Raw genomic sequence first — 27385 nt, forward strand, 5'->3', positions numbered from 1 at the left:
ACGTCAAGGCCAGGCGGAGGCAGCTCGACATCGAGGCCACGAACGCCGCCACCAAAGCGAAGGAGGTGGCCCTTGCGATCATGAGCGTGGACTTGTCGAAGATGAGCGACAAGACGAGGGCCTGGTTTGAGGCCAAGCAGAAGGAGATGCTCGAAGCTCAAGGCCTGAACTAGGTTGTCCGATCGGCCGTGGCCGTTCATTTTGGAGGCTGGCATGGGTGCCGCCCACCCGCTGGGCCGCTAGCTGTGTACCGGCGAGAAAACATTCATTTTGGTGGGCGGCTGTGTTGCCGGCCGCTGGCTGCGTTGCCGCCTTGCCGGCGAGGACAACTATTCATTTTGAAGGCTGACTGTGTTGCCGGCCGCTGGCTGATGCCGGCGATGGACGTGTAGGCCGCTGGCCTGAACTAGGGCTTGGCATTTGAAACGTTCTTTTGGTTTTTTAAATAAACACGAACATAATGGGGCAAATGGATGCGGCCGCGCGCTGGGCGCACGGCCACCACATTCCAAGACGCACTCGGACACGACCCCAAATCCCACCCCAAACGGATGAAATTCGGACAAAGCGGACGTCCGTTTGGAGTCGCGCAATGGAGTTGGCCTTACAGAGGGTTGCTAACCTGCAGGCAGAAACTTCGAGTGGCTGTTCCTGGAGGCGGGCTGACGCCATCGGTCACGGTCCTAGTACAACGCTGACTGAGCAAGTTCAAAATTTAATTTATTCAGTTTTTTTAATGGGAGTTGGCACAACTCATATTTAGACATCCACCCCTCAAAAAAAATTAAACATCCGTAAAATTTTAAATACCAGTCAGGCGGGATACCATTTTAAAGATGAATCAATGGAGTAAAAAATAAATCTATACCATTTTCACGTGTCTATCCAAATTTTAAATACCAGTCAGGCGGGATACCATTTTAAATCACATCGTTGGTAGGGCCAGTACAAGTGCCAGCACAAATTTGGACGTGTCACCAGGTGGCGGTAAGGAACAAACCAAATGTCTCAAATTTCTAGATGAGGACCAAAAGATCGAATGTGGATTACGTGCAGGCTTTGGGAAATTGTAATTGCGCATATATAAATCCAGAAAAAATTGAACATGTACATTTTATTGTGATAATATTTGTAGAACTTAGTTTCTGCTTGGGACGCATTTTATTTGGCAGTTTTCTTATATGAGCTACTTTGTCACGAATCAAGTCTTGGGACAACTTAGCAAATATTAAAAAGAAAAAAACTAAATAGCTTATCAATCTTTATGGCGCGGTGTGCCGTCGCTCACTACTCGCTAGTATATACTAGGTGGTAAACTAATTCTGGCTGCTGGGCTGGCTGCGCGTTCTGCTGCCACTCCACTTATATATATCCACTTATGGTAATTAACTTTGTAGCGCAAATTCCTTCATCAAAGAATGGTTCTCGAAGCTCAGTTCCCGTCCTTCTTTTCTTCATCTGTTACTAGTAAACACGCACGTACAACACACGTCTAGACAAACATACATGTATTGAGACTGACTTCAGGCCATCGTATTTTTCGTCAAATATACAATCATTCAAAATTTGCAAGTTGTATTATTACAATATTATCCAATAGAAGCTCGAATCCCTTCTTGGACAATGAATAATTTAAAGGGTTCACCACTATTCTCCATTTGCGCAGACACACATGCAAATACCATTTCAGTACCAATAAAATTCAATAAATGACTATCACTATGAGAAAACCAAGTCCATCATCCATAAAAGTGAGAAGCGGCCAGCGTCAGACTGTAGAGATAATAGCCTGAAGGGAGTATGAAGACTAAAATCTGAAACAAACTGAATAGCATCTTGTCAATAAGAAGAAAAACAACCTATCAGAAATGCTCATGCTAAGGAAATGATAACATGACCAAAGTAGGGCCAGTCACATTTGTAATGATTATACTTCGCATCCACACTTGAATCTTGGAGTTGCTGGTTGTTGATATTGATTTCATGAACACAGTTGTAAGTGTAGCCTTGTTGCCCTTCTCACTATTATGAGGAATCGAAAGATTAAAATCATTTATGTGCAGCCTTGCCCCCTGTCACTGTTCTGCAGATCAAAAATTTGGAACGAAGAGCAACAAAATCTTGAGATACGACATATACATTAGGAGAAAAACTGGCTTATGTTTGAGAAGGAACATAAACAGACATGCAATAAATCACAAATTTGAGGTCCCATATTATGAGTAAGTAATGCTTAATTACAACCTCATGAAAATGGTATCGATGTGGCTAAAGTTGAGGGAAAACAATTCTTACATTTTACACATATTTTTTTCCGGGAAAATGCAAGAAGGGCTTGCATTTCATTGCTTTGGAAAGGAAGGGAGTCTCGGTTACAATCCTCCTAGGATGGAATTACAATGTCTGAGGGCATATCAGTGCACGTCCCAGGTTTGCGGCAAGATGGCATGAAGCCCTAGGGCGCCGGCTCTGGCCCAAAGGGCGGCCTCATCTTTGATCTTCGTGAGCAGGTCGGACGTCGAGGGTTGACCTCTGTTGAAGACGCAATCGTTGTGGTGCTTCCATATCATCCATGGGACGAGGAGGGTCACGGAGGCGAGGCCCTTGCGCATGGGCATTGGGGTGTCATGTCGCGCCGTGCGCCACCAATCATTGAGGGAGATCTCTTGGTCGGGCGGGGTGCAGGGGAGTCTGAGCCAGTGTAGTACGTCGTGCCAGGTCTGCCTGGCGAATGGGCAGGCGAGGATGAGGTGGTTCATGGACTCGGGGGCCTGGTCGCAGAGGAGGCATCGTGCGGGGTGCTGCAGGCCGCGGCTGGCGAGGCGGTCGGCTGTCCAGCACCGGTCCAGGCGGGCGAGCCAGTGGAAGAAACGGACGCGCATGGTGCCCATTTCTTCCAGGTGAGTTTCCTTGCGTCGCAGCACATGGAACTGTTGAAGGTGGCGAGGTAGGCCGATTTGGCGGAGTAGACGCCGCTTGTGTTCCACTTCCAGATGAGGCGGTCTGGCTCGTCGGAGAGGGTCGTGTATGCCGATCGTGTCGTGTATGTCCCGTGCCCATTGGTTGGCCTGGAGTCCATCGGCAACAGTCCTGAGCTTGCGGCGGCGCTTGGAAATGCAGGCGTAGAGGAGCGGCGCGATCTCGCAAACAGAACGCCCGCCAATCCATCGATCTTCCCAGAATAGGGCCTCCGTGCCGTTCCCGAGTTGCATGGTGTAGATGCGAAGAAGAAGGCACGCTCATCGGAGGTGAACTACAGGTCGAGGCCGGCCCATGCTCTGGTGTTGTCCGTGCGGCTGAACCACAACCAGCGGGTGCGAAGCACGAGGCTGGTACGGCCAAGGTCGCGCACGCCGAGGCCACCAAGCGGGAGCGGCCTAGCGACGCGTTGCCAGTTGACATGGCAGTGGCCTCCGTTTGCCTCTGGGCGCCCAGCCCACAAGAAGCCTCGCTGAATTTTCCCGAGTGCCCGGATGGTCTTCTTGGGGGGCGTGAGATCAAGTAGCTGGTGAACCGGGATTGCGCTGAGGATGGCCTTGACGAACGCGAGGCGGCCGGCTTTGTTCATGAGATGCGCCTTCCAGGTGGGTAGCATGCATTTTTACATATATTCTCTGCACTAAGGCAAACTGATGCATGAACACACTCCATGTTACAACTTAGATCTTGTGGGTTTTTGTATTTTTACTACATAGTTTTTATCTGCGCGATAAGAAGCTCCCATGTCGTTTTTGTCCAAACAAATAGTCCAGTTCTAATATTCTCTTAACAAAACCAAAATGCAGCTTGGATGACATTAAAAAACATAAATCTTCACTTCCCAGGGAAAGACGTATACAAAGGAGTGTGATCCACATACCTGTGATCACCAAAACAGAAAGCAGGGAGGATAACATGGCGTCCTCATAGTTGTGTCATTTCTGCCATTTGTTGCCAAGTTGCAGGCAAATATTGACATAGAAGTTAATTAGTGGAGTTAAATAGAACTGCTAGCGATCAAGCATTAGGTCAAACACGTGATCACCGGTACAAAGAAAACGCAGAAACTCCATTCCGATGACCAGTGCTCGGAACATAGATTCAACCTAAAAAAATGGATAGCAATACCTTCACCTGAGCAATAGCATCAGCAAGGAAAGTAATATGTGATTACAGAGAGCTAAACACATATATGTCATCTCAAAATCCATATTCCAGTGAACTGTCACTGTCTTACTCTCCTTCCTGCAGTATTTAGAATTATTTTGAAGGAAAGCTTCACTAAACAGTTGACAAACTTGCAGGTACGATTCAAGAGAAAAATAAAGACATGTTTCTTTATGTATTGACTATGGTTAAATATCTCATCATTAACAAAAAAAATATCTGAATGTGACAAGCTTATATATAGCGTATTCTAGTGTAAATAAAACTGCAAGATGAGTTCTTGCAAACCATGCCATAGAGTGTACATGAAGATCTTCAGGTTAATCGCATGCAACATGAAAGCTGCAAGGGAAGTAGCTGTGAGCGTACCAAATGTTGAACCTCAGTTAAGAGTTTAAGACACACACAATGCCGGAGAAGACTTCAGTTGAGCAAGGCCAACAAATGCCAAGACCTGTGAGATATAAATGTAACTTCGTAAGGGATCAAGGAGCTCGTTCGCATCATCTCTACTACATCTAAGCCTTGATGACACACCTATATAAGGAAAAAAAATACAAATTGGGTGTAATTCAGCATCACAGATTCTGACCATCTTAGGAGAAAAGATAAAATTTGAGCAATGGAGTTTTAATATCAGAATCTATCTTAGATGTTGCAAGTCAAAATTAATAGCACTAACATGGATGATTCATCCCCCGTCATCTTGGCGAGGCCAGAAGCGGTCAGTGGGTTAGAAAAGCATGGGGCTTCATTGTTGTTTTGTCCCTAAGGGCATCTCCAGCCGCGCCCCCAACAGGCCCTCCCTAGGCGATTTTGCCGCGCCGGCGCCAAAAAAAGGCCTCAGTCGCGCTCCCAGAAGCCCGTTTTTCGCCGGCTCGGGCCAAAACTGGTGCCGGCGGACCCAGGCCAAACCCGGCGCCCTGGGGGGCGCTTGGGGAGCCGGCACAAGCGAAAAAGGCGCGTGGGCCCGCCCTGGAGGCGACCCGAGGGCCTTTTATCGCCGTTTCTTGACGTTTTTCCCTCGCATCTCTCCCGCTCGCTCGCCTTCCTCCCGCCATTCTCCCCCTTTCTCCCGCCAAACCCCCTCCCACTCGCCTTCCAGTCGCCGCCATGCCGCCGACGAAGTACGCCATGCCGCGCGCGGTGGCAAACGCGACTGGAGCCGTGGTCCAGCCGAAGTAGAGGAAGCCGAGGGCTCTGCCATCGAAGCCACCGGGCCTGTCGAACGCCGAGTGGAGGGTGGAAGTTCAGCGGCGCGAAGCAGTCACCGCCGACAGGCGGAACAGGGCCATCGCCAAGAAGGCCCGCGACAACGCGGCACGCGCGGCGGCGTCTTCCTCATCGGTCGACCAGGCGGGGATGAATCCACCCGTCGTCAGCCACGCCCAGTACGCGCCCTGGGGACAGCAAGGCGCCGGATCTCCATGGGGTTCACCGTCGCCCGGCTACGCCGACGGCGACGCGCACGGTGGGTTCAACCCAAACGTGACCTTCCCTCATGGTCACCCCGCTACGCGCACGCCCTCGCCCGCCTTCGTCGGCGTGCAGTACCCTCCCTACAACTACTCGCCGCCCGCCGCCTACGCGTCCACACCGACGCCCCATCTCTACCGTGGACCGCTGCCCTTCTCGCACCTCGGCGACGCCGACGACACGGGAGCCGACATGGACGACATCATCGCGACAGGATCGACCGCGGCCGCCGCGTCTCTCGGGTTCGCCACCCAGGACGAGGTAGTAGATCTCAGCGGCGACATGGAGGCCGAGCTCGGCTACGTCTACGGCGAGGACGCGCAGGAACCTGAGGAGGAGGAGGAGCCGGCTCCTGTTCCGACGAAGGGGCGCCAGAAGAAGCAGCTCCGACACCGCCGAGCCCGCGCACGCCGACTCCGCCAACGCCTGGAGCCGACCCCGCCGAGTAAATCATTGCGCACGCGAACTTGTGGCGGCGGCGCTCTGTTTTTTGTAACGCCAGACTACGTCCGATTGCCGGATTTGCGGCGTCTTTTGAGAGCGGAAACGACCAAGTTTAAATTTCCTGCATCCTGGGGCCGGCGCGTGGGGGCGTGACTTGGCGCTAGGTCGCCCCCAGGGGCCGAACTAGCGCCGGCACGCCCCCAGGCCGCTCTATTTAGGCGCCCTGGGGGGCCGAACGGCTGGAGATGCCCTAAGCAACAAAATAGTGCGACAACAAAGTTGGTATAGATACATTTATCTAGCTTGGCACTTAGAAACAGTGTTTACATATACTACAACAATGTGAACTGCATACTGAAGGAGGCATGGCCTAAATTTAAAATAATAGCACCATGGTTTGTTAATCTTATGGTCCTGAACACAAATGTCGAGTAAAAACGAACGCCCATTTAGTTACATAGATACAGACGATCCATTAACGATTCCAAATGGGCTGCCAGCAAAATACTACCCCCACAGTAGAGCACACAAACAAATGAAGGAAGATGCTTGCATGTCATCCAATATTCTGATCTAGCAATGATCTGTACCTCCTAATTATCATCATTTATTCACAGTACCTCCAAAAGAGCAAGAAAAAAAAGTAGTGACCAGTACCAGCATCAAAAGCTTGTGCTCCCCACTGTAATGGATATGTTAACTTATATATCCAGCGAACTGTAAAGGCATGATCTACTAATTAGCTAATTCTATAATGGTTCGTAACAATATGTAAAAAATTGCCAGGAAACAGAATAATGAGGAAATGCATAAATGAATGTTTACCTTTATGGTTCTGGTGATGTGCAGGAACGCTATCTCCTTTCATTGAAACTTCTTGGGCCTCACAATCTATCAAAGGTAAAACACGGGTCTTCCTCCGCCGCCGGCGACCAAAACGGTGAGCCACGCCACCACGCCCTCCTCTTTTCTTTTCTCTCCTCCTCCTTCATTCTCTAACCACCGATGCAGCCGTACAGGAGGCATCACGCCGCCACCGAAGTCGTCTGCAACCGTCGCCGCCGCCCCAGATCTGGTCGCCTTCGCGTATTCCCAGCACGGACAGAAGCGCTGGCGTCCTCCCCGAGCTCCTCCATGTCGCCTCGCTGTCGCCGCCAGCGCCATCCACTGATCTGGCGAGATGCACCGCTGACACCTGGATCCCGCATCCCGATCGCCTCGAGCCGCGTCACCTGCACTCCCGCATGGCCTAGCAGTCGCAGACTTCGTGCTTAAGGAGGGGCTGGTGTGCGTTAGGCGGCGGCCGAGTGGAGGAGCGTCGGGCGGCGAGCCGCTCCCAAGGACGGCAGCTGGGGCCCCTGATTGTAGCGTCTGCAATTTTTACATGATCCACGACGAGGCTTATTGTGCGTGTGTTTTAGTTTAGAAGTGGCAGGAGGCGGGATATGATGCATAGAAGGAAATCATTTGCGTGATTTCAGGATCTGGACGATTGCCTTCCATGATTGTAGGGGATGCGGGATTGCAGGGGCGTAGGACTGGTAGTTCGAGTACTCCTCTTGTGGTGGAGTACGGTCAGTCATTGAAAATTGCTAAGTGCACATCAGAAAGATATTAAGTCAATGATGGCGGTTAGATTTAGACTTGTGGGCCTAATCGTGTGGTGCTGATTGGTTTGTGCAATGTTGTGGGACTAATTACGGGGTGCATCTAAGAAAGTTTTTGTTTGATTGTTTAATAGTAGTGGAGATGGAGATAAGAAAGTTCTTATTTGATTGTTTAATAGTAGTGGAGATTATTATTATTTTACTTCCATTGCATTCTTCTCTTCTTCTGCTAGCAGTTTCTCTTCAGTTGCCGTCTTGTTCACTTCTTCTATTGGCTGTTCAATCCATCATTGCCTTATTGGAATTGCCTTTTACGTTTCTACCTGCCAATATATGAAGGCAGTGGTTGCATGCACGGACAGAGAAATGGCAGCCTCACCATCCTCCTCCTGCTGCTTGTGCACCAGCATCACCCGGCCAACGAGTAGAGGCAGCTTCTGACTTCTCATCCAGACCATGAAGCACGCCCCAATCGTGGATGCAATGCGGCGTGCAACATAGTATTGCAAACCCAACCGTTGGTTGGATGCAATGTGTGTATCCACCTACCCACCAAGTATTATTAGGGCATGTACAATGGTTGATAAGACAGTCTTATCTTAAGTTTTGCATGTAATTTAAAGATGACAAAAAAGTATGTCTACAATGGGTTATATCTTAGCCTTATCTTTAATAACTAGCAACTCCTTCAAACATGGTGAGACAAATTGTGCTAAGAGATCATCTCTTGTTTTATCTTAAATAAGAGAAGACAAGCCTTTTCTTATGAGTTCTCTCTCCTCCACCTCATCATTTATCCTACGTGGCACTCCTAAGATAGCACCATTGTACATGCCCTTAGACTCCTGGTTTGACGCTCTGTGTATCACACAGTAAAGTGGATTATTCTTTCAGGACTGCAAGGTTCCCCTGCCTCCCGGCGAGTGGTAAGTGATATCATATTTTGTTTTTTGAAACAGGGCAAAAAACTTGCCCGTTTTTCAGTGGCTCCATAATCATGTTATTTTGATCATATAATATGGAAACTATAGAACTATAAATTTGTCTCTCACATACACTTTTAGCACGAGAATGGTTTTTCTACCATGCACGGGATCTCCCGTGCATGCTAGTGTCCCACCGTATTACCTATGAGGCTATGACTTGTAGTTACTCCACCCTATGACCCTACCTGATTGTTCCCCTTCTCATATTTACTCATGCATTTTAAGTCAGAGTCTGAAATTTTAATACCATCTAGCTTTTGAATGAAAATTTTGATTTCTTGTTTGTTTGCATATTTGGGGTCCTGAAAAGGAAATCTTTTAAACAAGATCAATCATGGATATATTTCCATAATTTTTAAAAGAATTTTATTTTTTAAAATAATTTTAATTTTTTAAAAGAATTTTGTAACTTGGTGCAACTATAGAATATAAAGCCCATCAAATTAAAAAACTGTATACGATGTTCTTAATAGAAACAAATTGATATGAAATGAGTTCCGCAGACTATATCATAGAATTTTACACCATGTTTCATGGAATTTCACCATATTTCGTAAGGTTTTATCATGTTTCAAAAATTATGAAAAATATATTAAAGAATGATCTTTTTTAAAAGTCCTCGTCACCAGGAACATAAATATGCAAACGAAAGTGAAATCGGGATTTCGGTTCATAAGATAAAATAATTTCAAACTTTGAAATCACATGAAAAAGCATGGGTCTAGGGTGCTGCATGGGAGAGGGTGGGTTCATTAATGGATGAAATACAACTAGGTCTGCATGCATCCAAATCTCCATCTATATCCAACGGTTGAGCCATGCACGGGACCTCCCATGCATGGGAGAATTGCTTTTCTCCTTTTAGCACACTATGAACCATTCTGTCTAGAAGAAAAAAGGCACCTTCCCAGTAAGCTTGTTGTCGCGAAGTATCAGTCGCTTGAGCGTGCTGCAACCTGCGAGGTCTGCCGGGATGGAGCCGTTCAAGCGGTTTTGCCCAACACTGAGATACTCCAACACGCCGTTGTCGCACAAACCCTCCGGTATCTCGCCGGAGAGCTGGTTATTGTCGAGTCGAAGGGTGGTGAGCGTGGCGCAACCAGCGAGGCTTGCCAGGATGGAACCGTTCAAGCGGTTTTGCCCAACACTGAGATACTCCAACTTGCCGTTGTCGCACAAACCCTCCGGTATCTCGCCAGAGAGCTGGTTGTTGTCGAGCATAAGGTTGTTAAGCGTGGGGCAACCGGCAAGGGCTTCCGGGATGGAGCCGTTCAATCTGTTGTTCCTGGCGGTGAGCGACTGGAGCATGCCGTTGGTGCAAAGCCCCTCCGGTATTGCGCCAGTGATCTCGTTGTCGTCAACTTCAACATAGACCAACTCAGGTGACTTCTTGCCGAGATCCCGAGGGAGCGTGCCGTTGAGACAATTGCCGAACAATTGCAGAGTCACCAAAGAAGGCAGCCGGCTGATGCTTGCCGGTATCTCACCGGAGAAGTGGTTGAGGAACAAGCTCAACCTTTCAAGCTTTGGCAAGTGACCGAAGGCTTCCGGAATCGGCCCACTAAGCCTGTGATTCTCGGACAGGTCCATCTTCACCAAATTCACCGCGCCGAAAGGACCATCATCGACGACCTCTCCCGTGAGGTTGTTTGCATATATAGCCAGATTCCGCAACTTGGTGAGGTTCCAGATGCCCGGAGGTATACTCCCGGTGAAGGCGTTGACCGAGAGGTCGAGCGCGCATCTCCAAGTCCTGCATCTTCGTGACATAGCCCGGGAGGTCGCCGGTGAGGTTGCAATTCGTCGCCCAGAAGAATTTCAGCTTTGTCAGGTTCTTGAACGACGCCGGCAGCTCGGCCGCGCTGAACGAATTATTCGCGAGCGTCAATGTCTGAAGGCTCGTCAGGTCGCCGAGCTGCGGAGGGATGGTGCCGGCGAAATAGTTGTTGTCCAGCGCCAGCGACTGCAGGTTCCGTAACCGGGACAAGGAGGTGGGGATGGTACCGGTGAAGTAGTTGCCATTGAGCATCAGAGAGGTAAGGTTCTCTCCGAGCGCGTGGCCGATGCTGACGGGGAGCTCGCCGCCGAGGTAGGTAAGGGACAGATCGAGGTGCCGCAGCGAAGCGCAACGGTACACGCTGGTCGGGAAGGCGCCGGTGATGTTGTTGTTTGAGAGGTTGAGGCTGGTGAGGCCGTAGAGGCCACCGATGGCATCCGGGAACGGGGCGGTGATGTTGATGTTGGCGAGGGAGAGGCTCGTGACGCGGCCGGACGATGTGTCGCAGGTCACGTAGGGCCAGGCGCAGTGGTCCCCCGAGCCCGAAGTGCTCCATGCCGCGAGCACCGGCGGGTCGCTCCACGCGCGCTTGATCTGGATGAGAAGCTGTCTCTCGTCGGCGGCGGCAGCGCGGTGGACGAGCAGCAGCAGCACGAGGAGAAGGGGCGCCATTTTTGGGTTTGTGGAGCTTTCGTGCGTTGTGCTACCCGGTGGACGCGGGCAGAGGGGTATTTGTGCTCCGCCTCTGCGCCGTGTTTGCTTGGAAGCTTAGAAATGAGGTGTCGGTGTCAAACCGTGCGTACTGCATAGTTCACACGAGTCGTTGTGGGATTTTGCCGGTTCATGTTCACGCGAGTCGTTGTGGGGCACTAATCATCGACCGTAGACCCAACGCAACCGCATTCAAATACAGATGCCAAGCTACAAGCTGTGAGTGGGACGTGTGAAAGAATGATTTGATCGAAGTATCTTATTCCATTGATGATCACATATTTATACAAGGGGAACCGGCGGTTATGAGAAGATGCGCCTGTTCGAGAGGATGCGAGGAGCGGATGCGACGGTTGCCTGGAGAGGTTCCCCCACGAACGAGGCGGCGGTTGCCTTGAGAGGATCCCGTGCATGCTGTTATTTACAACAAGGATTATCTCTAATAATTAAATCCTAACAGGACGAAAGAGATTAGCGGTTAATTAGTGGGAAACCAGACGAAAACCATACATCAAGGGCCAAGCCCACACTCGTGCACCGAAGCACCTCATGATGCCAGGGCTTCTAGTGAAAACCCTAGTCTTTCTTTTCGGGCTCGACGGCGACAGGGGTGGGCCCACTTCAATTCATAGGTATTCAGTTGAATACCTTTTTTTGCAAAAAAGAAAGGTATATAAAGTGTATAATATGTGCGTGTGTGAGCAAAACGAAAAAACTAACAAAAAATCTGATGGGTGCACGCATTTAGCCCAAAACTGGAACAACGCACTTCTGTTTTCTCCCTCCCCACCCGATGGTTCATTATCTTTGCTTCCTCCCAGCCCAATACGAGAATTGTTAGTCGGCTTGATCGCTCGCACGAAAATACAGAGGGATCCATGAGGACCATCCCACGCAGGCAGAGAACTGCCGCATCGCCTCTCAAAATTCCAATCTCGCGGGCAGGGGCGCACGGCGGCCGTGTTATATTTTCTTTGCCGGGTATAATCTCCCACTGATTCTGTTTAAATATAATTTTTTCTTTAATTACCATGACGTCCTTATCCGTTTCAGTCCGAAATCAAATCTAATTTAATAGCATCAACACATTGAAGTCTGCAGATCTTTCTTTTTAATTATCCTACCTTTTTATCTCAATTTCTTTCTTTAATTAACATCATCTATTTGAATATTTGATTTATTAAGACCACAATCTATCTTTTAGTTATTCCACCAGCTTACCCATAATCTTTTCTTCAATTAGCCACATCCCTTTAAATATTTTATTTAAGCCCACAACCTTCCTTTAATTAGCTTATTCGCTTAGTTAGCTCGCTCTAAACACGAGGACTATCACTCGTATATTTAGAGCGAGTTGGGATTAGTAAATATGAATGGCGCATAGGTCATTGGTTGTTACACCGAAGACCCAGATAGGAGGTCCTGTGATCAATTCCCACAATGTTGATTTATTTTGACCCAATTACTTTTCGTGGTCTCTATGAAAGACCATAAAAGACCCATTAATGTACAAGTACCTGGCTCAGATCGCTTAGCCTATGTACGAGCCAACATTACAAACTTTATCGTGCACTCAAACCAAACAAAACGGACTAATCCAAACCAACAATACCTATTCCCTTTAATAGTAAATACCTAATACCTATACCTATTTCCTTTAATACTAGTAGGTATAGATATAGATATAGGTTAGGTGTATACCTGATTTCGTGTTTGTGCTACTTGCTTGGTTGCCATTTTTCTTATGACCGGTTTATATGAGGATCTTTTCATAACTTTGTATCGGTTCGGCCGTTTGAGCTTTATCTATAAAGCTGAACGAAACCTGTTTCGACAGATGCATTGGCGACCATCCTGCCCAAGCCAGACGCAAGTCTTCTTTAGTAACCAGTACCATGGTATATCGTACCGTGCAGCTTTGTGACACCAGTAGCATCTCAACAAGCAAGAACACTGATATTTTATTTGTTTCTCTGAATCAATGCAAAAGCACTCCTACAAAAAAGAAGTTGCGTTGAATCTGAAGGCAAGGCATCACAAAAATCAATGTTACCATGCCAAACCTGGATCGAGACACATTTATGAACCAACAATTGTTGTTGGCAGCAAGAATAGCCTAACCTCAAGCTAAATACCGGAAAGCCTTCATATGGTTTAGTCGTGGACCCAAATACATATGGCGCATACAGGGAAGGCGACCCAGGGTTTTCACATCTTCGTGACAGACCCTTGCTATATGGAGGTTCAATTTATGGAGGTTGACAAGTGGGCCCATCCATTTTGGACGGAACCTTTGAGAGTGACAAGTCCCTGAAGGATACTCTCTCCATTCCTAAATATAAGCCCTTCTAGATATTCATACGGAGTAAAATGAGTGAATTTACACTCTGAAATATGTCTGTATACATCCATATGTAATCCATATTGAATCTCTACTAAGGCTGATATTTAGAAACGGCGGGAGTACATTGGACCAGGAGGCTTAATCCGTCCAAGAGTTTGTCATGTTCCTCAAACCACACAAGAATGGATAGACAACCAAGATTTGCTTTGACTTGGCTGGCGGATGGTATCTCATAGTCGCGAACATGTATCCCTAGCTTCCGCAGGTTTGTTAGTTCACCAAGTGGCCCGAGAAAGTTGGTTGACTGACGAGACACACCAGTACCTTTGAGCACTTTCAATGCTTCCATAGTTCGATGCCTCCTATTTCATTTGGCATTGTACAACTTTGGTAGTATATATCATGAATCTCAAGTGTCACCAAGCACCGTAACTTTGCTATTTCTTCTGGAATCTTTGGAATTTTTACACCCCAGGGTTCGAATACTACTTCAGGTGGACTATTTGTAAGATGTTGATCCTCCAATGCTCAAGGACATCATGGCACAAAACACGCAATTATTTAAACTCAAAAGGAGATGGGATTTTCACATAATCCCAAAAAATACTAACTAACCGGACATTAGATAAAAATGGACCATTGAATGATGAACGACATGTTTGGGCAACATCATTCAGATGAGTAGGGGTGATTATTCTGTTGTCACAACTGATCATGAGAAATGCAAACTTAATAACATCCCATATATCATCAAGAGGTCCACTACAATAAATTATTTACACAAATAAATGGAAAAAAGTTGTGTCCATTGGCCCCACAACTTTTTTTGCGGGGACCACCCAATATAATCAGAAAGCAAGTACAAGTTGTTTTAATGGTAGTTGGTACAACAATGAAAATGGTTTTACGTACTCAACTCATATTTAAACATCCAGAGAAGTTTAAATACCAGTTAGGAGGGATACCATTGTAAAGATCAATCACTGGAGCACAAAACATTTGGATCAATGTGTGAAAATCCCATCCTTGGTTGGGCTTGTACAAGTACCAGCACAAATCTGGACGTGTCACCAGTGGTGGTTAGGAACAAACCAAATTTCTCAAATTTCTAGATGAGGATCAAGAGCTCGAATGTGGATCACGTGTGGACTTTGGGGAAATGGACTTGCGCGCATATAAATCCAGAAATAAGAAAAGAGCGGACATGTACACTATATTGTGATGATATTTGCAGAATATAGTACTCCCTCCGATCCATATTACTTGTTGCTCAAACGGATGTATCTAACACCGAAATACGTCTAGATACATCCGTTTGAGAGAAAATTAATATGGATCGGATGGAGTACAAAATTACTGCAATTTGTCAGATGGATAAAAAAATAGAATACAAATGTTGAAATCAAAACTACTATGTACTCCCTCCGTTCCTTTATGTAAGGTGTATTATTTTTGGCACGGTGACAAGGGACATAATTATAGACATGTTAGGACGAAATTACCTTGGCAAATTTGTTAGTGGCAAGTAACCAGTTAGTCCAGTAAAGTAAGAGATACATGCAATTGACACAGAGATGCTTCCCTTCTTTTGCTACAAGGAGAGATACAGACAATCAGGAGAAAGATAGTTTCTTTTTTCTGGAGGGCTAACAAAGGAATTATGAGGAATTAGAAGAAATACATCTTACATTCTAGAATTTCATCAAAAAAACAAATACACCTTTTATAAAGAAACAGAGGGAGTACATAACTGAAAAATAAACAAAAGTTTCAACAATTTTCAAGGATGAACACCTATGAATTTGCCATGCTACGGGTTCGTTTCTCAAAATCGGGCGCGTATACACACACAAGTACCATGATAATTTCATCAAAAAATAAACAAGTTTTTATCAGAAGACAGAGTTTACCTTGTTTCTTGTGAGCGGTCAGCAACTGGGTTCAATGAGTTTGGTTTATCTTAGTTAGATCCCATCCAAATAAAATTTTAGGTTTAAGATGTTAAATTTTTTTACTTCATCCAAAAAAATTATATCATTAAAACACCAAAAGTGGTTTCTCTAAGATTTACTATTAGTTAGTTTATAAATTATAAAAATCTTAATGGTATATACAGAGTAATTTTGTATTTCTGCTCAAGAACTCATCGAATTTCATTATACTCCAAGTTTCACACGGCTCACCTCTTCTCTCGACGCAAGTAATAACGGAAGCCAAGGCTACTATGGCCCAGTCTTCTCATCTAGGAGGTGCAAACTACGCAGCGCTTCTAGCCTAAACAATAGAACAAGCATCGGATATGAAATCCCGAAACCTTCTCCTCTGCCCCTGGGGTATAGGCCTCGAAGATGTGTGGGGCAAAGACAATGGCCACAATTTATTTATACTAAATATTTTTATTTCCTAACAATTATAACTCATTTTTTCGACATATAATATTAAGTACCACTATTTCTATCATTGCTTAACAATATAACAATGGAACTAATTATCAAGATACAATATTTTAGGTTTTAGTATAAATAGAGTTCTCTGACAATGGAACTACATATATTGCGAACAAAGTGACATTAGTGTTTCGCTTTCAAGACACACTCTTAGGGATACTTAGTTAAGTTTGCAATATATTGGCACAAAAACAAAAAATAAACAAAGTGTATGTGGCACAAATTAATTTGGACCACTTAGATGAATTGCAATGTATGTGTTTGTGTATATATATTTAGTCTCTCAATATCATGGCAAAGAACTCTAAAATTGAGAGAGGTTTCTAGAGTGCATGTTATCCTTTTTAGGCTTTAGTATAAATAGAAGGGATAATTATGAGCACAATAAATATAAGATCCTATAATATAAAAAATATCTTTGAGAGTTTGTCCTTCAATTTTTGCATTTGTCATTCACCGATTATTTCATGTCCAAATATATCTTTCATCTTCATGGGTTCAATAGTTAGCTGGTGTCGCACGCATACTTTGCACTTGGTCCTGAAGCAACATAATTCAGTTTAACTTGCATCAAATATGTCTAGTTTTTTTCAATTGCTTGATCCATACTTCATCATGTCCCCAGCTAGTATGTATGCATATTAGATGAAAATGTTGTTGTTTTACAACGAGATAAATACACTAAAAGTCACAGAACTTGCACATAGTGGTCAATTTGGTGCACAAACTTATAAAATACATGTTTTTAGTCCATAAACTTGCATAAAGGTGCAAATGCGGTTACATTTCACGTATGCGGACGTATCTTGCCTGCGTGCCAGGCCAGCTTGGCGAGGACCCCTTGTCAGCCACTGTAACAGTTTTCACATGGTAGATTTGCAGAAAAAGCATCGGCTTTTTTTATTCACGTACCGAGCCCCTCAAATAAAATAAAATAAAACATTTGCTCTGGTTGCATTCGAACACACAGCCACCAGACAGGTAATGATAGAAGACTAGATAGCACGACTATAACTTATATTCTCGGACAAAAAAATAAAAAAGAAATCAATCTAACTGAACCTGTGACCTCGTGCTCATAGGTGACTAAGCTAAACACTATGCTACGACGGCAAAAGGATTTCCTGATAAAGAGATAAACATTATTTATGTTGTTATTTCTGTAGTTCTATGTATAAGAAAACAACTCATATAATAGTGTTTTTGACATTTAAAAAAAGGTTCATGTGTTAGAAAAAAAGTACGTCACATTTAATGTAACATTTAAACATTGTAAAAAATATTTGTGTTAAAAAACATACATTACACTTTAAAATTTTACGCATTTAAAAAACAATGCTCATGAATTTTTAAATTTTTTATAAAATGTACAAAAATGTTTGCATACTTTAAAAATTACTTCCTACATTCCAAAGAAATGTTTAACATGTATTTGGATTTTTTTTAATTTTTATTTGAAAAAATGGTAATCATATGTTTAAAAAATATTAAACATGTATAAAAATGTTTTTAGATGTTTATCTAAAAGGATAGCGTGTATGAAAGAAAACATCAAAACATATATTTTTAAAACTGTTAATCATGTATTTGGAAAATATGAAAGGTGTATAAAATTGTTTCTGTTGTATACAAAAATGTACAGTGTGTACGTAAAAGTAGACATCAAAACATATATGAAAAATATATGTATTTCAAAAATGCTAAACATCTATAAGAATATTGTTTGGCTATATAGTATTGTACTATCTCCGTCCTGGTTTGTTGGTCCTTTTTTATTTAACTGACAAAATGTTAATGCATGCAATCACAAATTATATCATTGGATTCATATTTGAACATAGTTTCCAATGATACTATTTTTTGTGACATATATTAACATTTCATTAACTAAATTTATGGTTAAAAATTAGCACAAAATACTTGAGGACCAGTAAATCAGAACGAAGGTAGTAGTGCGTACTGGTGGACTGAGGCCGTATATACTTACGTAATTAAGTACGTCGGTGTCATTATATACTTAGAAATGTAAGTATATAGCATTATAATTACGTTGGTTTGTACATTGGCGACAGTCGCATGTAGGGAGCACTGTAAACATGGCACAATGTTGCTAAAAAGGATAAGCTGAGGGCTTTTCTGCAAATCTACGATGCAAGAACTGTTAAGTGGCTGACTATGGGACCCGGACATGCTGGCGTGCCACGCAGGCAACGGATACACCCCGTGTACGCAAAATGTGACCGTATTTGCACCTCCGTGCAAGTTCGTGGACCAGAAACACGTATTTTACAAGTTTTTGCACTAAACTGACCGCCACACGCAAGTTCTATGACTCCCAGTGTATTTACCTCTTTTACAACAAGGAGCAAGTTTTCCCCTAAGTTGTGAACCAAGGTATCAATTCGTGGAGTTCTTCTACCGGCCAATGATCAGTACATGCACACAACTAAGACACTTCAGTTGGCCCCCAACACTTCTAGTGAGGTTATCAATCTCACTAGCTAGCTAGCTAGCTTTGCTAGTTACAAGTATTCATATATCTTGTGGTTGGAAATGATTTTTGTAAGCAATGAAAGCAAAAGTTCATATTATACAAGAATGGAAGATAAAGTGCTCGAGGTTGTGATTATGAGGAATAATGGACCGAGGTCCATAACTTCACTAGTGGCATCAATCCACAAAAGCATTGGTGTGGTAAGCAAATCACACTTGTGTATCGATCGAATTTTAGTGTTTATATGTTTAAAGTTTCGGGACAAACGAGTTATTTCATATTCTGAGCAAAAAAACAACTACAAAAAAGTGAATAGTAGCATTTATATAGTATGTATTTTGTTGTAATTTGCTCAGAATACGACATAAATAATTTATCCATGTATGTTGCCAAACAATTTAAAAAATATTTGACTATTTTTCTTATGTTTAGTTATTTTTTCCAATTCAGGTGCGTGCGCACCTAGTTAGGTTCACTGATGCATTTTCGATCTTTTCATTTATTACACAAATGAAACGCTAGCTATACTAGAGATGATACCTCGCGCGTTACTGTGGGAGTTGGTTGAAGTTATTTCATTGGGATTTGTTTGTATGAAACATGAGCATTTAGAAAAACAATATGTGAATTGAAACTAACATATAATTTACTATTATATTTGTTTATTCTATAGATGTAGAATATTTAATATGAGTACTCCATTTGTCCTGGTTTATCAGACCCCCTTTTATTTTGGGTTGAAGTTTAATCATAGATGTAACTAATAAAATATAAATTATATGTAACAAAAACTATATCATTGGAAACCTCTTTCGAGTACAAATTCAACTCTATACTTATTTCACACATACTTTATATTTTGATAGTTAAATAAATGGTCAAAGTTTAACGCAAAATTAGAGGGAGGCTAATAAACCGAGACGGAGGAGGCAGTATGCATGGTTCATTCCAATGTGGGTGTTTTCGCATGCATAGTGGCATGATTAGGTGACATATTTGCATGTTAAGACAATTGAAGTTTGTGGGGGTCAAGTCGTTAGGTCATGCATGGGGCATTGTGTGGTGGCGTAGTTGCATGTTAAGAGAATTAGAGTTACAGGGGATCAACTCTCTAGGTACATAGGATTAGCAACCGCCTTGTGTCCAAACTCCATATGTCTAGTGTTCCTTTTATTTTATTTTTCAAACCCACACTAATATCCGTGTAAGATCTAGAGTCCCATAAACCGGCTGGCTAATAGTGAAGAACAACCACTTAAGTTTTAGCAAAGCAGAGTAACTATATGTAATTTATAGATCTTTTATCCAAAGGAAAAAACAAATTGAACTAATTGATGGATCATTTTGGAATGTGAAAACAAGGGAGTGTGGATGCAATCTTGGACATGCTTTTTTAAAGCTACCTTGGACATGCTTAGAAGGGAGTGAGGATGTGCTAATTCATGTTTCCACTGATACTTGAAACTGAATTAAATTCATTTTTTCGGGCAAGACAAAAAGAACCTTCGTTATGCGATACAAAAAATTTGTTTTTCAAGGCCCGTGGTGGTCTTTTCTTCTTTCTTTTATGTTTTCTTGAGTGTGTCTGTACTGATGCCTCAGCAGACTATTTTATTTTGCTGCACTTGAACCCTAATATATGACTGTGATAGTGGCTTTATTTATGAAGCGTGTACTTTTTTAGAACGGACGTTTGGCTGTCGGCCTCCATGGAGACCTTTTTTTTGAAAACAAATCAAATTTCAAACTTTTCGGTTTCCACAAAATCTAAAAAAAAATTTATGCAAGTAAACCATGATGTTATGTGTATGTGTGTAAAATTTTAGGATGAAAAACATTGAAATGCGATATGTACAAAAAGACAAATTCATGGCTTAGGAGGATGAATAGTATCATGTGTTAAAAAAGCCCCAAATTTATCTTTTTTGCACTGCCCTCATTTGAACATATTTTGCCCTGAAACTTTACGCACATGTGTGTTATGCCTTCCTGTATATCTGTGTTTTTTTCAGAATTTTTTGAGACGCAGAAAATATAAAATTTGATGAAATTAGAGTTTTTCAAAACCGAGCTCCATGGAGCTCGGCCTCCAAAGACAATATTCGGTATTTTTTGAGAAAATAAATCATTTTTCCTGAGGCTCAGCTCTTGTCCATAACCTCGGGAAATAGCAAAGATCCCATGAGAGAGAGAAAAAAATATCCCAACTCGCTTTCACCCTCAAAGATCCAATCTTTTTTGCAAGTGTCCGCTCCAGCCAGAACACAAAGGAAGGCCTCTGGATTGATAGGCCCCCTGCAACTCTATCCCCTTCCTCCCAGCGGCGCCATCACCATTGCCGCCCGCAGCTATCCGGCGACATGGGTCTGCCCATGGCGCGCGGCCCGTGCTGCTGCTCGCCGTCATCGTCGTCCTCCTCCTCCTCGCCGTGGATGCTGCAGGCCCAGCTCCCCAAGAACCCCCACCCTCCACGTGAGCGCTCCAGTCTCTTGACGTCTTGTCAGATATCTGCATGTTTTTTCCTATCTTATCTTCTTCCCCGTGCAAGAACCACCCCCTTATCTACAAGGTGCTGTGATTTTGCGAACAGAACAGAAAAATGTTAGTAGTCCAGACTTCAGTTTCTGAATGTTACCTGACCGTTGATGCTTTGTCTGAATGACACTATCAGTACATGTTTGGATATTCGGTAGGCCACACATAATATGAATTTTCTTTTTTCTGTGGTGGATGCAGTGAGTGGGAGGTCAGTTTGCTCTGAATCGTTGAGAGTTCTGGCCCTGCATCTCTTGCTCAATCGGCGCGCTAATCTTAGCCGGCGCTGGGGTGACATCACCAGAACTGCTGCATCTTCATCCGGTTTGCTTCAGATAACAGGGAACATGTCAGGCAGCTCACCAAAAATAAAGGTGTACACTCTGAATTAAATCACATATGTGCTCTTTGTTTTCTGAATTTTGGTACAGAAAATGACCACATTGTCAATTCCAGGTGGATGCCAAAAGAACATCCCTTGATGGTGCTCTTGACAGGAATGCGCAGTTCGACATGATCTACGAGGACATGTCTTCTTGGATGAATGGGGCACACACAAGTGGCAACAGTTTGCAGTATAACTTGTTGATGCAAAACATCCATGTGTTACAGAGTGGTTTGGCTGCTCAAGATTTGGTGTTGCTGGAGAGAGATATCCTTGTACATATTGAACAGCTTGGAGCTCTGAAATGGTTTAACGCGTCGAGGTCTGGTGCCACCATAACACATACCTCACATGCACCAGATTTTGCACTCCCTTGGAATGATACTGAATTTGCTCCGGTGACTCCTCTCGATGAGCAAAGCGATGATCAATTGGTGATTATTCGAAGTGGGAAAAGCCAAGAGAGGAAATTGAAGAGAATTAGAGCATCAGAAAAGGTCTCTGTGGTTTGTGTAAAAGCATCCTCACAAAAACCAAGAAAATCACGCAGGTCCACCAGTAGTCAATTTATATCTGAGTGGAAAAACTATCCAGGCCGGCGAAGGAGCATAGTTCGGGAACAGTCGGACTTGCTGGTGACTATCAAGGTATCCCCCTCACATCAGTATTCTCATTGGCATATTGTTCATGTCCTCGTCTGTAACGTTTTCTGAATGTGCGTGTTCCCAGGAATGTGCAAACCTTGAGAAGATCAGGGAGAACATGGTGAAGGAAGGGCAGGAGGTCTGCTATGATAAGTGGGCCAAAGCAGCTGGAGTTGATGAAGCGGTCCTGAAGAGTAGACTGCAAGCAGGCTACTGCTGCAGAGAGAGGTTACTGGTGACCACCGAGTGGCTTGTCAAGTACATTGCAAGGACATACACCGGAATGGGAACAGCTTTCGAGGATCTACTCCAGGTTGCAAGCTTATACTTTTAACCTCTCCTTATCTCCTGTACCTACAACTAGCAACCTTTTGTAACCGGCCTTGTTGGAAATGACAATGCAGGCTGGGAAAATGGGTGTCCTTGATGGCGCTGAGAGGTTCGACAGCCAGAGAGGATGCAAATTCTCAACCTATGTGAAGTACTGGATAAGGAAACCCATGCTAGCGCTCCTTGCTGAAAATTCTGGAGTGATCCAGCTCCCCGTATGCCTCTGAAACCAATAACTATTTCGACATGTGTCAGCTTGTGCTTCATGCAAGAAAAGAAAAGCATATACCTTTGTTGATGATATGGAACTGACAATGGAATTGTGCAAGTGTAGGCAAGGATGGATTGTATCATCCGAAAGGTCAGGGAAGCTAAGCGGGCAATTCGATCCAGCACTGGGAGGAATCCAATAGACGCGGAGATCGCGACCTTCGTTGGCGCGTCGGTTGCCAATGTTAGATTGGCGCGGAAGTGCTCCCGTCGTGTCGTTTCACTCTACATGGAGGTCGGGGCCGGACAGAACGCCAAGTTCATGGTATTGCCCTCTAGCCTCCTCTAAATGCCCTCTCACATTCAGAAACCAGAGTTATGAATGATCAATGAATCCATGGAAATGTACAAACTTTTCAGATAAGAGATTAACAACTCCCCAATTATCTCAAAAACTACAGTTAGTTCATACAGTATGTCGATTTGAACGGCGAATAAGTCTGTCTGAAGGGTGTTTGAACTGCAGGACGTGACCCCAGACACATCACTAGAAGATCCAGAGGAGGCCATCTTCCGGAGGCAGCTGAGGGAGAGGCTGCTCATGGTTCTGGACAGGCTCCCGGCGAGAGAAGGGCGTGTGCTGAAGCTGCGGCACGGCCTCGAGGATGGCAGGTGCCGGTCCCTGGAGCAGATCGGAGGCATTTACCACGTGTCCAAGGAGTGGATCAGGAAGATTGAGAAGTCGGCCATGTCCAAGCTCAGGAACGAGGATGTGCATGGTGAGCTCAAGGACTTCTGCGGATTCTAGAGCTGCTAGCTACCTTACTAGTGCAGATTGGCACAAGGTAGCTCAGCCATGAGGCCTAATTTTCACTGAGATTGTGATAGAGTTCCATAGGAGTTTGTATATATTTGAACCACATCGCAGCGGATGACACACTTGTCCTGATGGTGGCTGATGGGTACATGTACAGGGTTTAACCTGATTATATGTTGGTGAATAGACAATGAATAATGAAGTTCTTTATTTTTCAGTTTTCTTTGTCCGGTTGTTTAACTAGCTGCCGGACGGCCATTTTAATTGTTTCTTCTTTCTTTTTCATTTGTAACAGACAATGATCGATCAGTTGGTAGCCGATGACATGCTAAATACAAACGTTTAAATTATTATGGTGTGAAACAGGATTTAGAATGGTGTTTCTATGCGCAAAAAAATAATAAAAAAGTAGAAACAAAAGATAATCTTTTATAGGGATTAAAGGTTCCAATACATATTTTTGAGGTTATACTTATTGGGCATCTACTGGATTTGCTCTAAACCTTGGAAATAAAGCCCCTAAAAGGTAGGAAAATACAAAACATGAATGATAGTAAGCACGCAATCGATGTTAAGTCCCCTAGAAGCAGAAGCACCAATACATTGATGGGTCAGCTAGCCGCCGTACTTGGCCTTGTAATCCCTCCACAGCTCCTGCACGGACTTGCCCATAATCTGCAGGAAGTCGTCGTCGCTGTAGCCGTCCTTGAGCCTCTGGTTGAGCACCGCCATGAACCCCGGCCTCAGCTGGTCGCAGTAGTCCAGGAACCACGCCGTCACGTCATAGCCCGTGTCCCAGCTGTCCCCCTGCCCCGGCTGCAACCAGTACGGCGCCGCATAGCCGGCACGCAGCCGGACGAAGTCGGCCATCCCCTCGTAGATCCAACTGTGAGTCTGGTTCGTGTCCTGCTGCCCCCATTGCCACACGTGCGTCACCTCGTGGTACAGCAGCCCCGTCACCAGCGTCCTCACGTCGCCGGTGATGTTGTTGACGTAGCCCGCGTTGAGCGTGATGCTGCTCTCGCTGTCGCGTTCGAAGGCGAGGATGTTGGTGTTTATGAAGTTGACGACGAGCTTGACGCGGTCGTCCATGGCGGCTCGGCGGTCCTCGGGCGCCGTCTGGTTGAAGATTTTCCAGGTGAAGAAGGAGGCCTCCGACATGACCTGCACCGCGTACCCCACGCCGTATTCCTCGTCGAAGCGCTGCCCGCCGGGGGTCGTCGACGCGTTGTTCATTGCCGTGAACCTCACGCCGGCAGCCGTGGTGGCGAGGCCGGCGACCACGAGTAAGGAAGCCAACACTGGCGTGAAGTGCTTCATCATGATTTAGCTTGTGTCTGAGTGGATGAGTGGCCGACCGGCCTCAAATTTATAGGCACATCCTTGATAAGTGACACTAAGGCCTAGCCGGCAGGTTTTACTAATATAATGCTAGATAGAATCCTTAGTTGAAACTAGTTCAACAGTGACAATAAATACTTGTCATCACCTTCTTGATTATTCTGTTACTAGCAGTCAGCATATCGTACTTGCGTTCGTCACCTTTGTCCTGCATTTGTAGTATTGCTCTCACGAGCACCCCATAAATCGGCTAAGGGCATCTTTGATTCGTAGGATTTTGAGAACGTAGTAATACGAAAAGTATAAGGTTAAAGTTGTATGCCCATTTGAATCCTATTAGATTAGCAATGAGTGTTTGATGACGCAGGAAAAACAAAGAAATCGTAAAAAAAGGTTGGAGTGGATGTTAGATTTTCTATAAAATATAGTACAAAAGATTTCATATAAAAAAATCCTATGAGATTCAATCATATGAATTAAAGGACTAACATAAAAAAATCCTAAGGATTTCAATTCTTCGAAAATCTTATAAAATTCCTTTAAATCAAAGAAGCCTACAAAACGGCTCAAGGGCGGGTACAGCGACGAAGACTTCGTAAAGATTATGGGCAAGTGCGTGCAGGAGCTGTGGAGGGATTACAAGGCCAAGTAGGGAGGCTAGCTGATCCATCCATGTAGCTTCTAGGGGACTTAGCATCGATTGTGTGCTTTCTATTATCCATGTTTCATATTTTCATACCTTTTAGGGGCTTTATTTCCATGGTTTAGACTCATGCGGAATCTAGTTTTAAAGAGCACATTGTGAGGATTCCAACGGTTAAAATAGATCTTAATTCCGATGTTTGGTTTAAAGTTATGGCTTTTGATTTTAAAAAAATCAAATTAAATGTGGTTAAGCTTGTCAGCTTGAGTATTTTTTTCTAATATATGGATTAGAGGAGACTAGCACTTTCCAAATCTTTCCAGTGAATTAATTAACACCTAGTCAGTTACCTTTGGCCTAATAGGCTAATATTTTAATTGCACATCACTCTCGTGCTAGTGTATCTTGTTGAGGTGATTTTTGGTTTACTCGGTGTCCGGTCGCTAGTGTATGTTGGGCTGTCTTCTTCGCATTCACATTGCTTTGTTATTTGTATTATTTCTATTTATAGACCAACTAGATTTATACTAATATAGAGTATATTAATTAAACTAATCTATTTGCAGCTGCGGCCTGCCCAAGCTTGGAAGCACCGTACCGGACATCTGAACCTGCTTTCATACACGTCCAACAGCTTAACATGGATCAACATGGCTCATGTATGAACCGTCAAATATATACTATTGGTGTCTATATCTATTCCAAATGTCTCATGTATCAAACGCTCGTACGTAGGAGAGCCTCCACAGTCCACACACTACATATACACATTACGCACAAGTGGTTTCTGTCAGATGGCCCTTAGGGTGTCATCCGCTAGGCTTTACTGGATGACAAATGGACTAAGTGAATTCATTTGGTTTCTAGGTTGATGTTGATCAATCTAACCCAGACGTCACATATGTTTTAGTGGAGGTTAACCATTGATCATGTCTTCATTGTGAAGTATATGTATGCGGATCTTATGGATTCTGGACCTATTTTTTGTCAAAAATATATTTACAAAACAAAGGTTTCTTCCGAGATCAAAGTTTTCATGTGGTTTTTGTATATGGAGGTAGTTCTCACCAAAGATAACCTTGCTAAACATAATTGGCATTGTAGCAAAAATGTTGTTTTTTGTGATGCAAAGGAGACAATTCACCATTTATTTATGTCATGTCCATTTGTTACCTTGATGTAGCGCACGGTCCATGTTACTTACAATTTAGTACTGCCAATGAGTATTCAAATTTGTTTGGAAATTGGTTGAGTGGGATTTATCATAAGTTGAAGAGCCAAATTCATGTGGGAGTCTGGGCAATTTGCCAGAATGACTATATTTTTAACAGATCATCTACTCATAATTTCTTGCAGTTGATCTACATGGCTACTACTTCAATCCATATATGGCCATCACTGTAGCATGTGGACGCATGAGCGCTTGTGGCCTCTGGGTGCAACTGACTGGAAACGATTGCTTGGGGTTTATTCAACCAATTTGACTAGCAAGCTACTCGTAGATTATGGAAGAGCTATTGAAAAACAGTAAAACAGAGCCACCTAGGCCTTCTCACAGCGACTTGACACTCTCAACCATTAGATTTACTCATTAACGCACTAGATCGCTCCGTTGTCCCACTAGACGCCGCCAGGATTTTTAAGGTTGCCACACCACGCGCTTCCCAGCCAGCCAACGTTAATGGGTTGCTGCTCCCGAGATTGTCCTCGACGCATTCTCCTAAATCGGGCTGAGAAAACTGCGCGGTCCATACTTTTCTGGCTGGCCTTGCACGCATGAGAGAAGACCCCTTTCCATCTCAAAAGAAAAGAGAGAGAAACCCCTCAGAAAAAACAAGAGGGAGAGAGAGATCGTTCCCGACCGCTCGCCTTCCCGTATTCTTGTAACCGCTCCCAAAGTCTAATCCTACCTAATCGCAAATTACGCCAGCACACCATTAGATCCATCGTAGGTCTCATAATCGCAAATGACGCAGTGCATGTATGCATTTCTCGATCTCTCTCGATTTCTAATAAATTTCTAAGATCTCTTTTTTTCACCAATTCGT

At 44.2% G+C, this 27385-nt stretch overlaps 2 protein-coding genes and 2 pseudogenes across 3 annotated transcripts; 1 reads left to right on the plus strand and 3 right to left on the minus strand.

Moving 5' to 3' along the window:
* Window positions 1-2414: 2414 nt before the first annotated feature.
* On the minus strand, window positions 2415-3079 carry LOC147993017 (uncharacterized; annotated as a pseudogene).
* A 6465-nt stretch (window positions 3080-9544) lies between these two features.
* Window positions 9545-11108, minus strand: LOC125528655 (uncharacterized; annotated as a pseudogene).
* A 9564-nt stretch (window positions 11109-20672) lies between these two features.
* On the plus strand, window positions 20673-23570 carry LOC125528657 (RNA polymerase sigma factor sigC). 2 transcript variants are annotated; one of them, XM_087533183.1, is made up of 7 exons: window positions 20673-20904; window positions 21169-21341; window positions 21424-21999; window positions 22082-22309; window positions 22401-22541; window positions 22661-22861; window positions 23047-23183. In XM_087533183.1, the coding sequence occupies exons 1-7, from the start codon at window positions 20793-20795 to the stop codon at window positions 23053-23055; spliced, it is 1440 nt and encodes a 479-aa protein (XP_087389309.1). In that variant the 5' UTR covers window positions 20673-20792; the 3' UTR covers window positions 23056-23183. The 2 variants fall into 2 exon arrangements, with proteins under 2 accessions (XP_087389309.1, XP_048549055.2); XM_048693098.2 differs by having other exon boundaries at window positions 20674-20904; window positions 23063-23570.
* Window positions 23571-23835: 265 nt separating this feature from the next.
* Window positions 23836-24676, minus strand: LOC125528656 (uncharacterized). Its single transcript, XM_048693096.2, has one exon. It carries the CDS (start codon window positions 24674-24676, stop codon window positions 23969-23971), a length of 708 nt encoding a protein of 235 aa, XP_048549053.1. The 3' UTR covers window positions 23836-23968.
* Window positions 24677-27385: the final 2709 nt, after the last annotated feature.

This window comes from Triticum urartu, chromosome 1A, assembly GCF_056163025.1.
Source record: "Triticum urartu cultivar PI428250 chromosome 1A, HENAU_Tu73, whole genome shotgun sequence".
Lineage (NCBI taxonomy): Eukaryota > Viridiplantae > Streptophyta > Magnoliopsida > Poales > Poaceae > Triticum > Triticum urartu.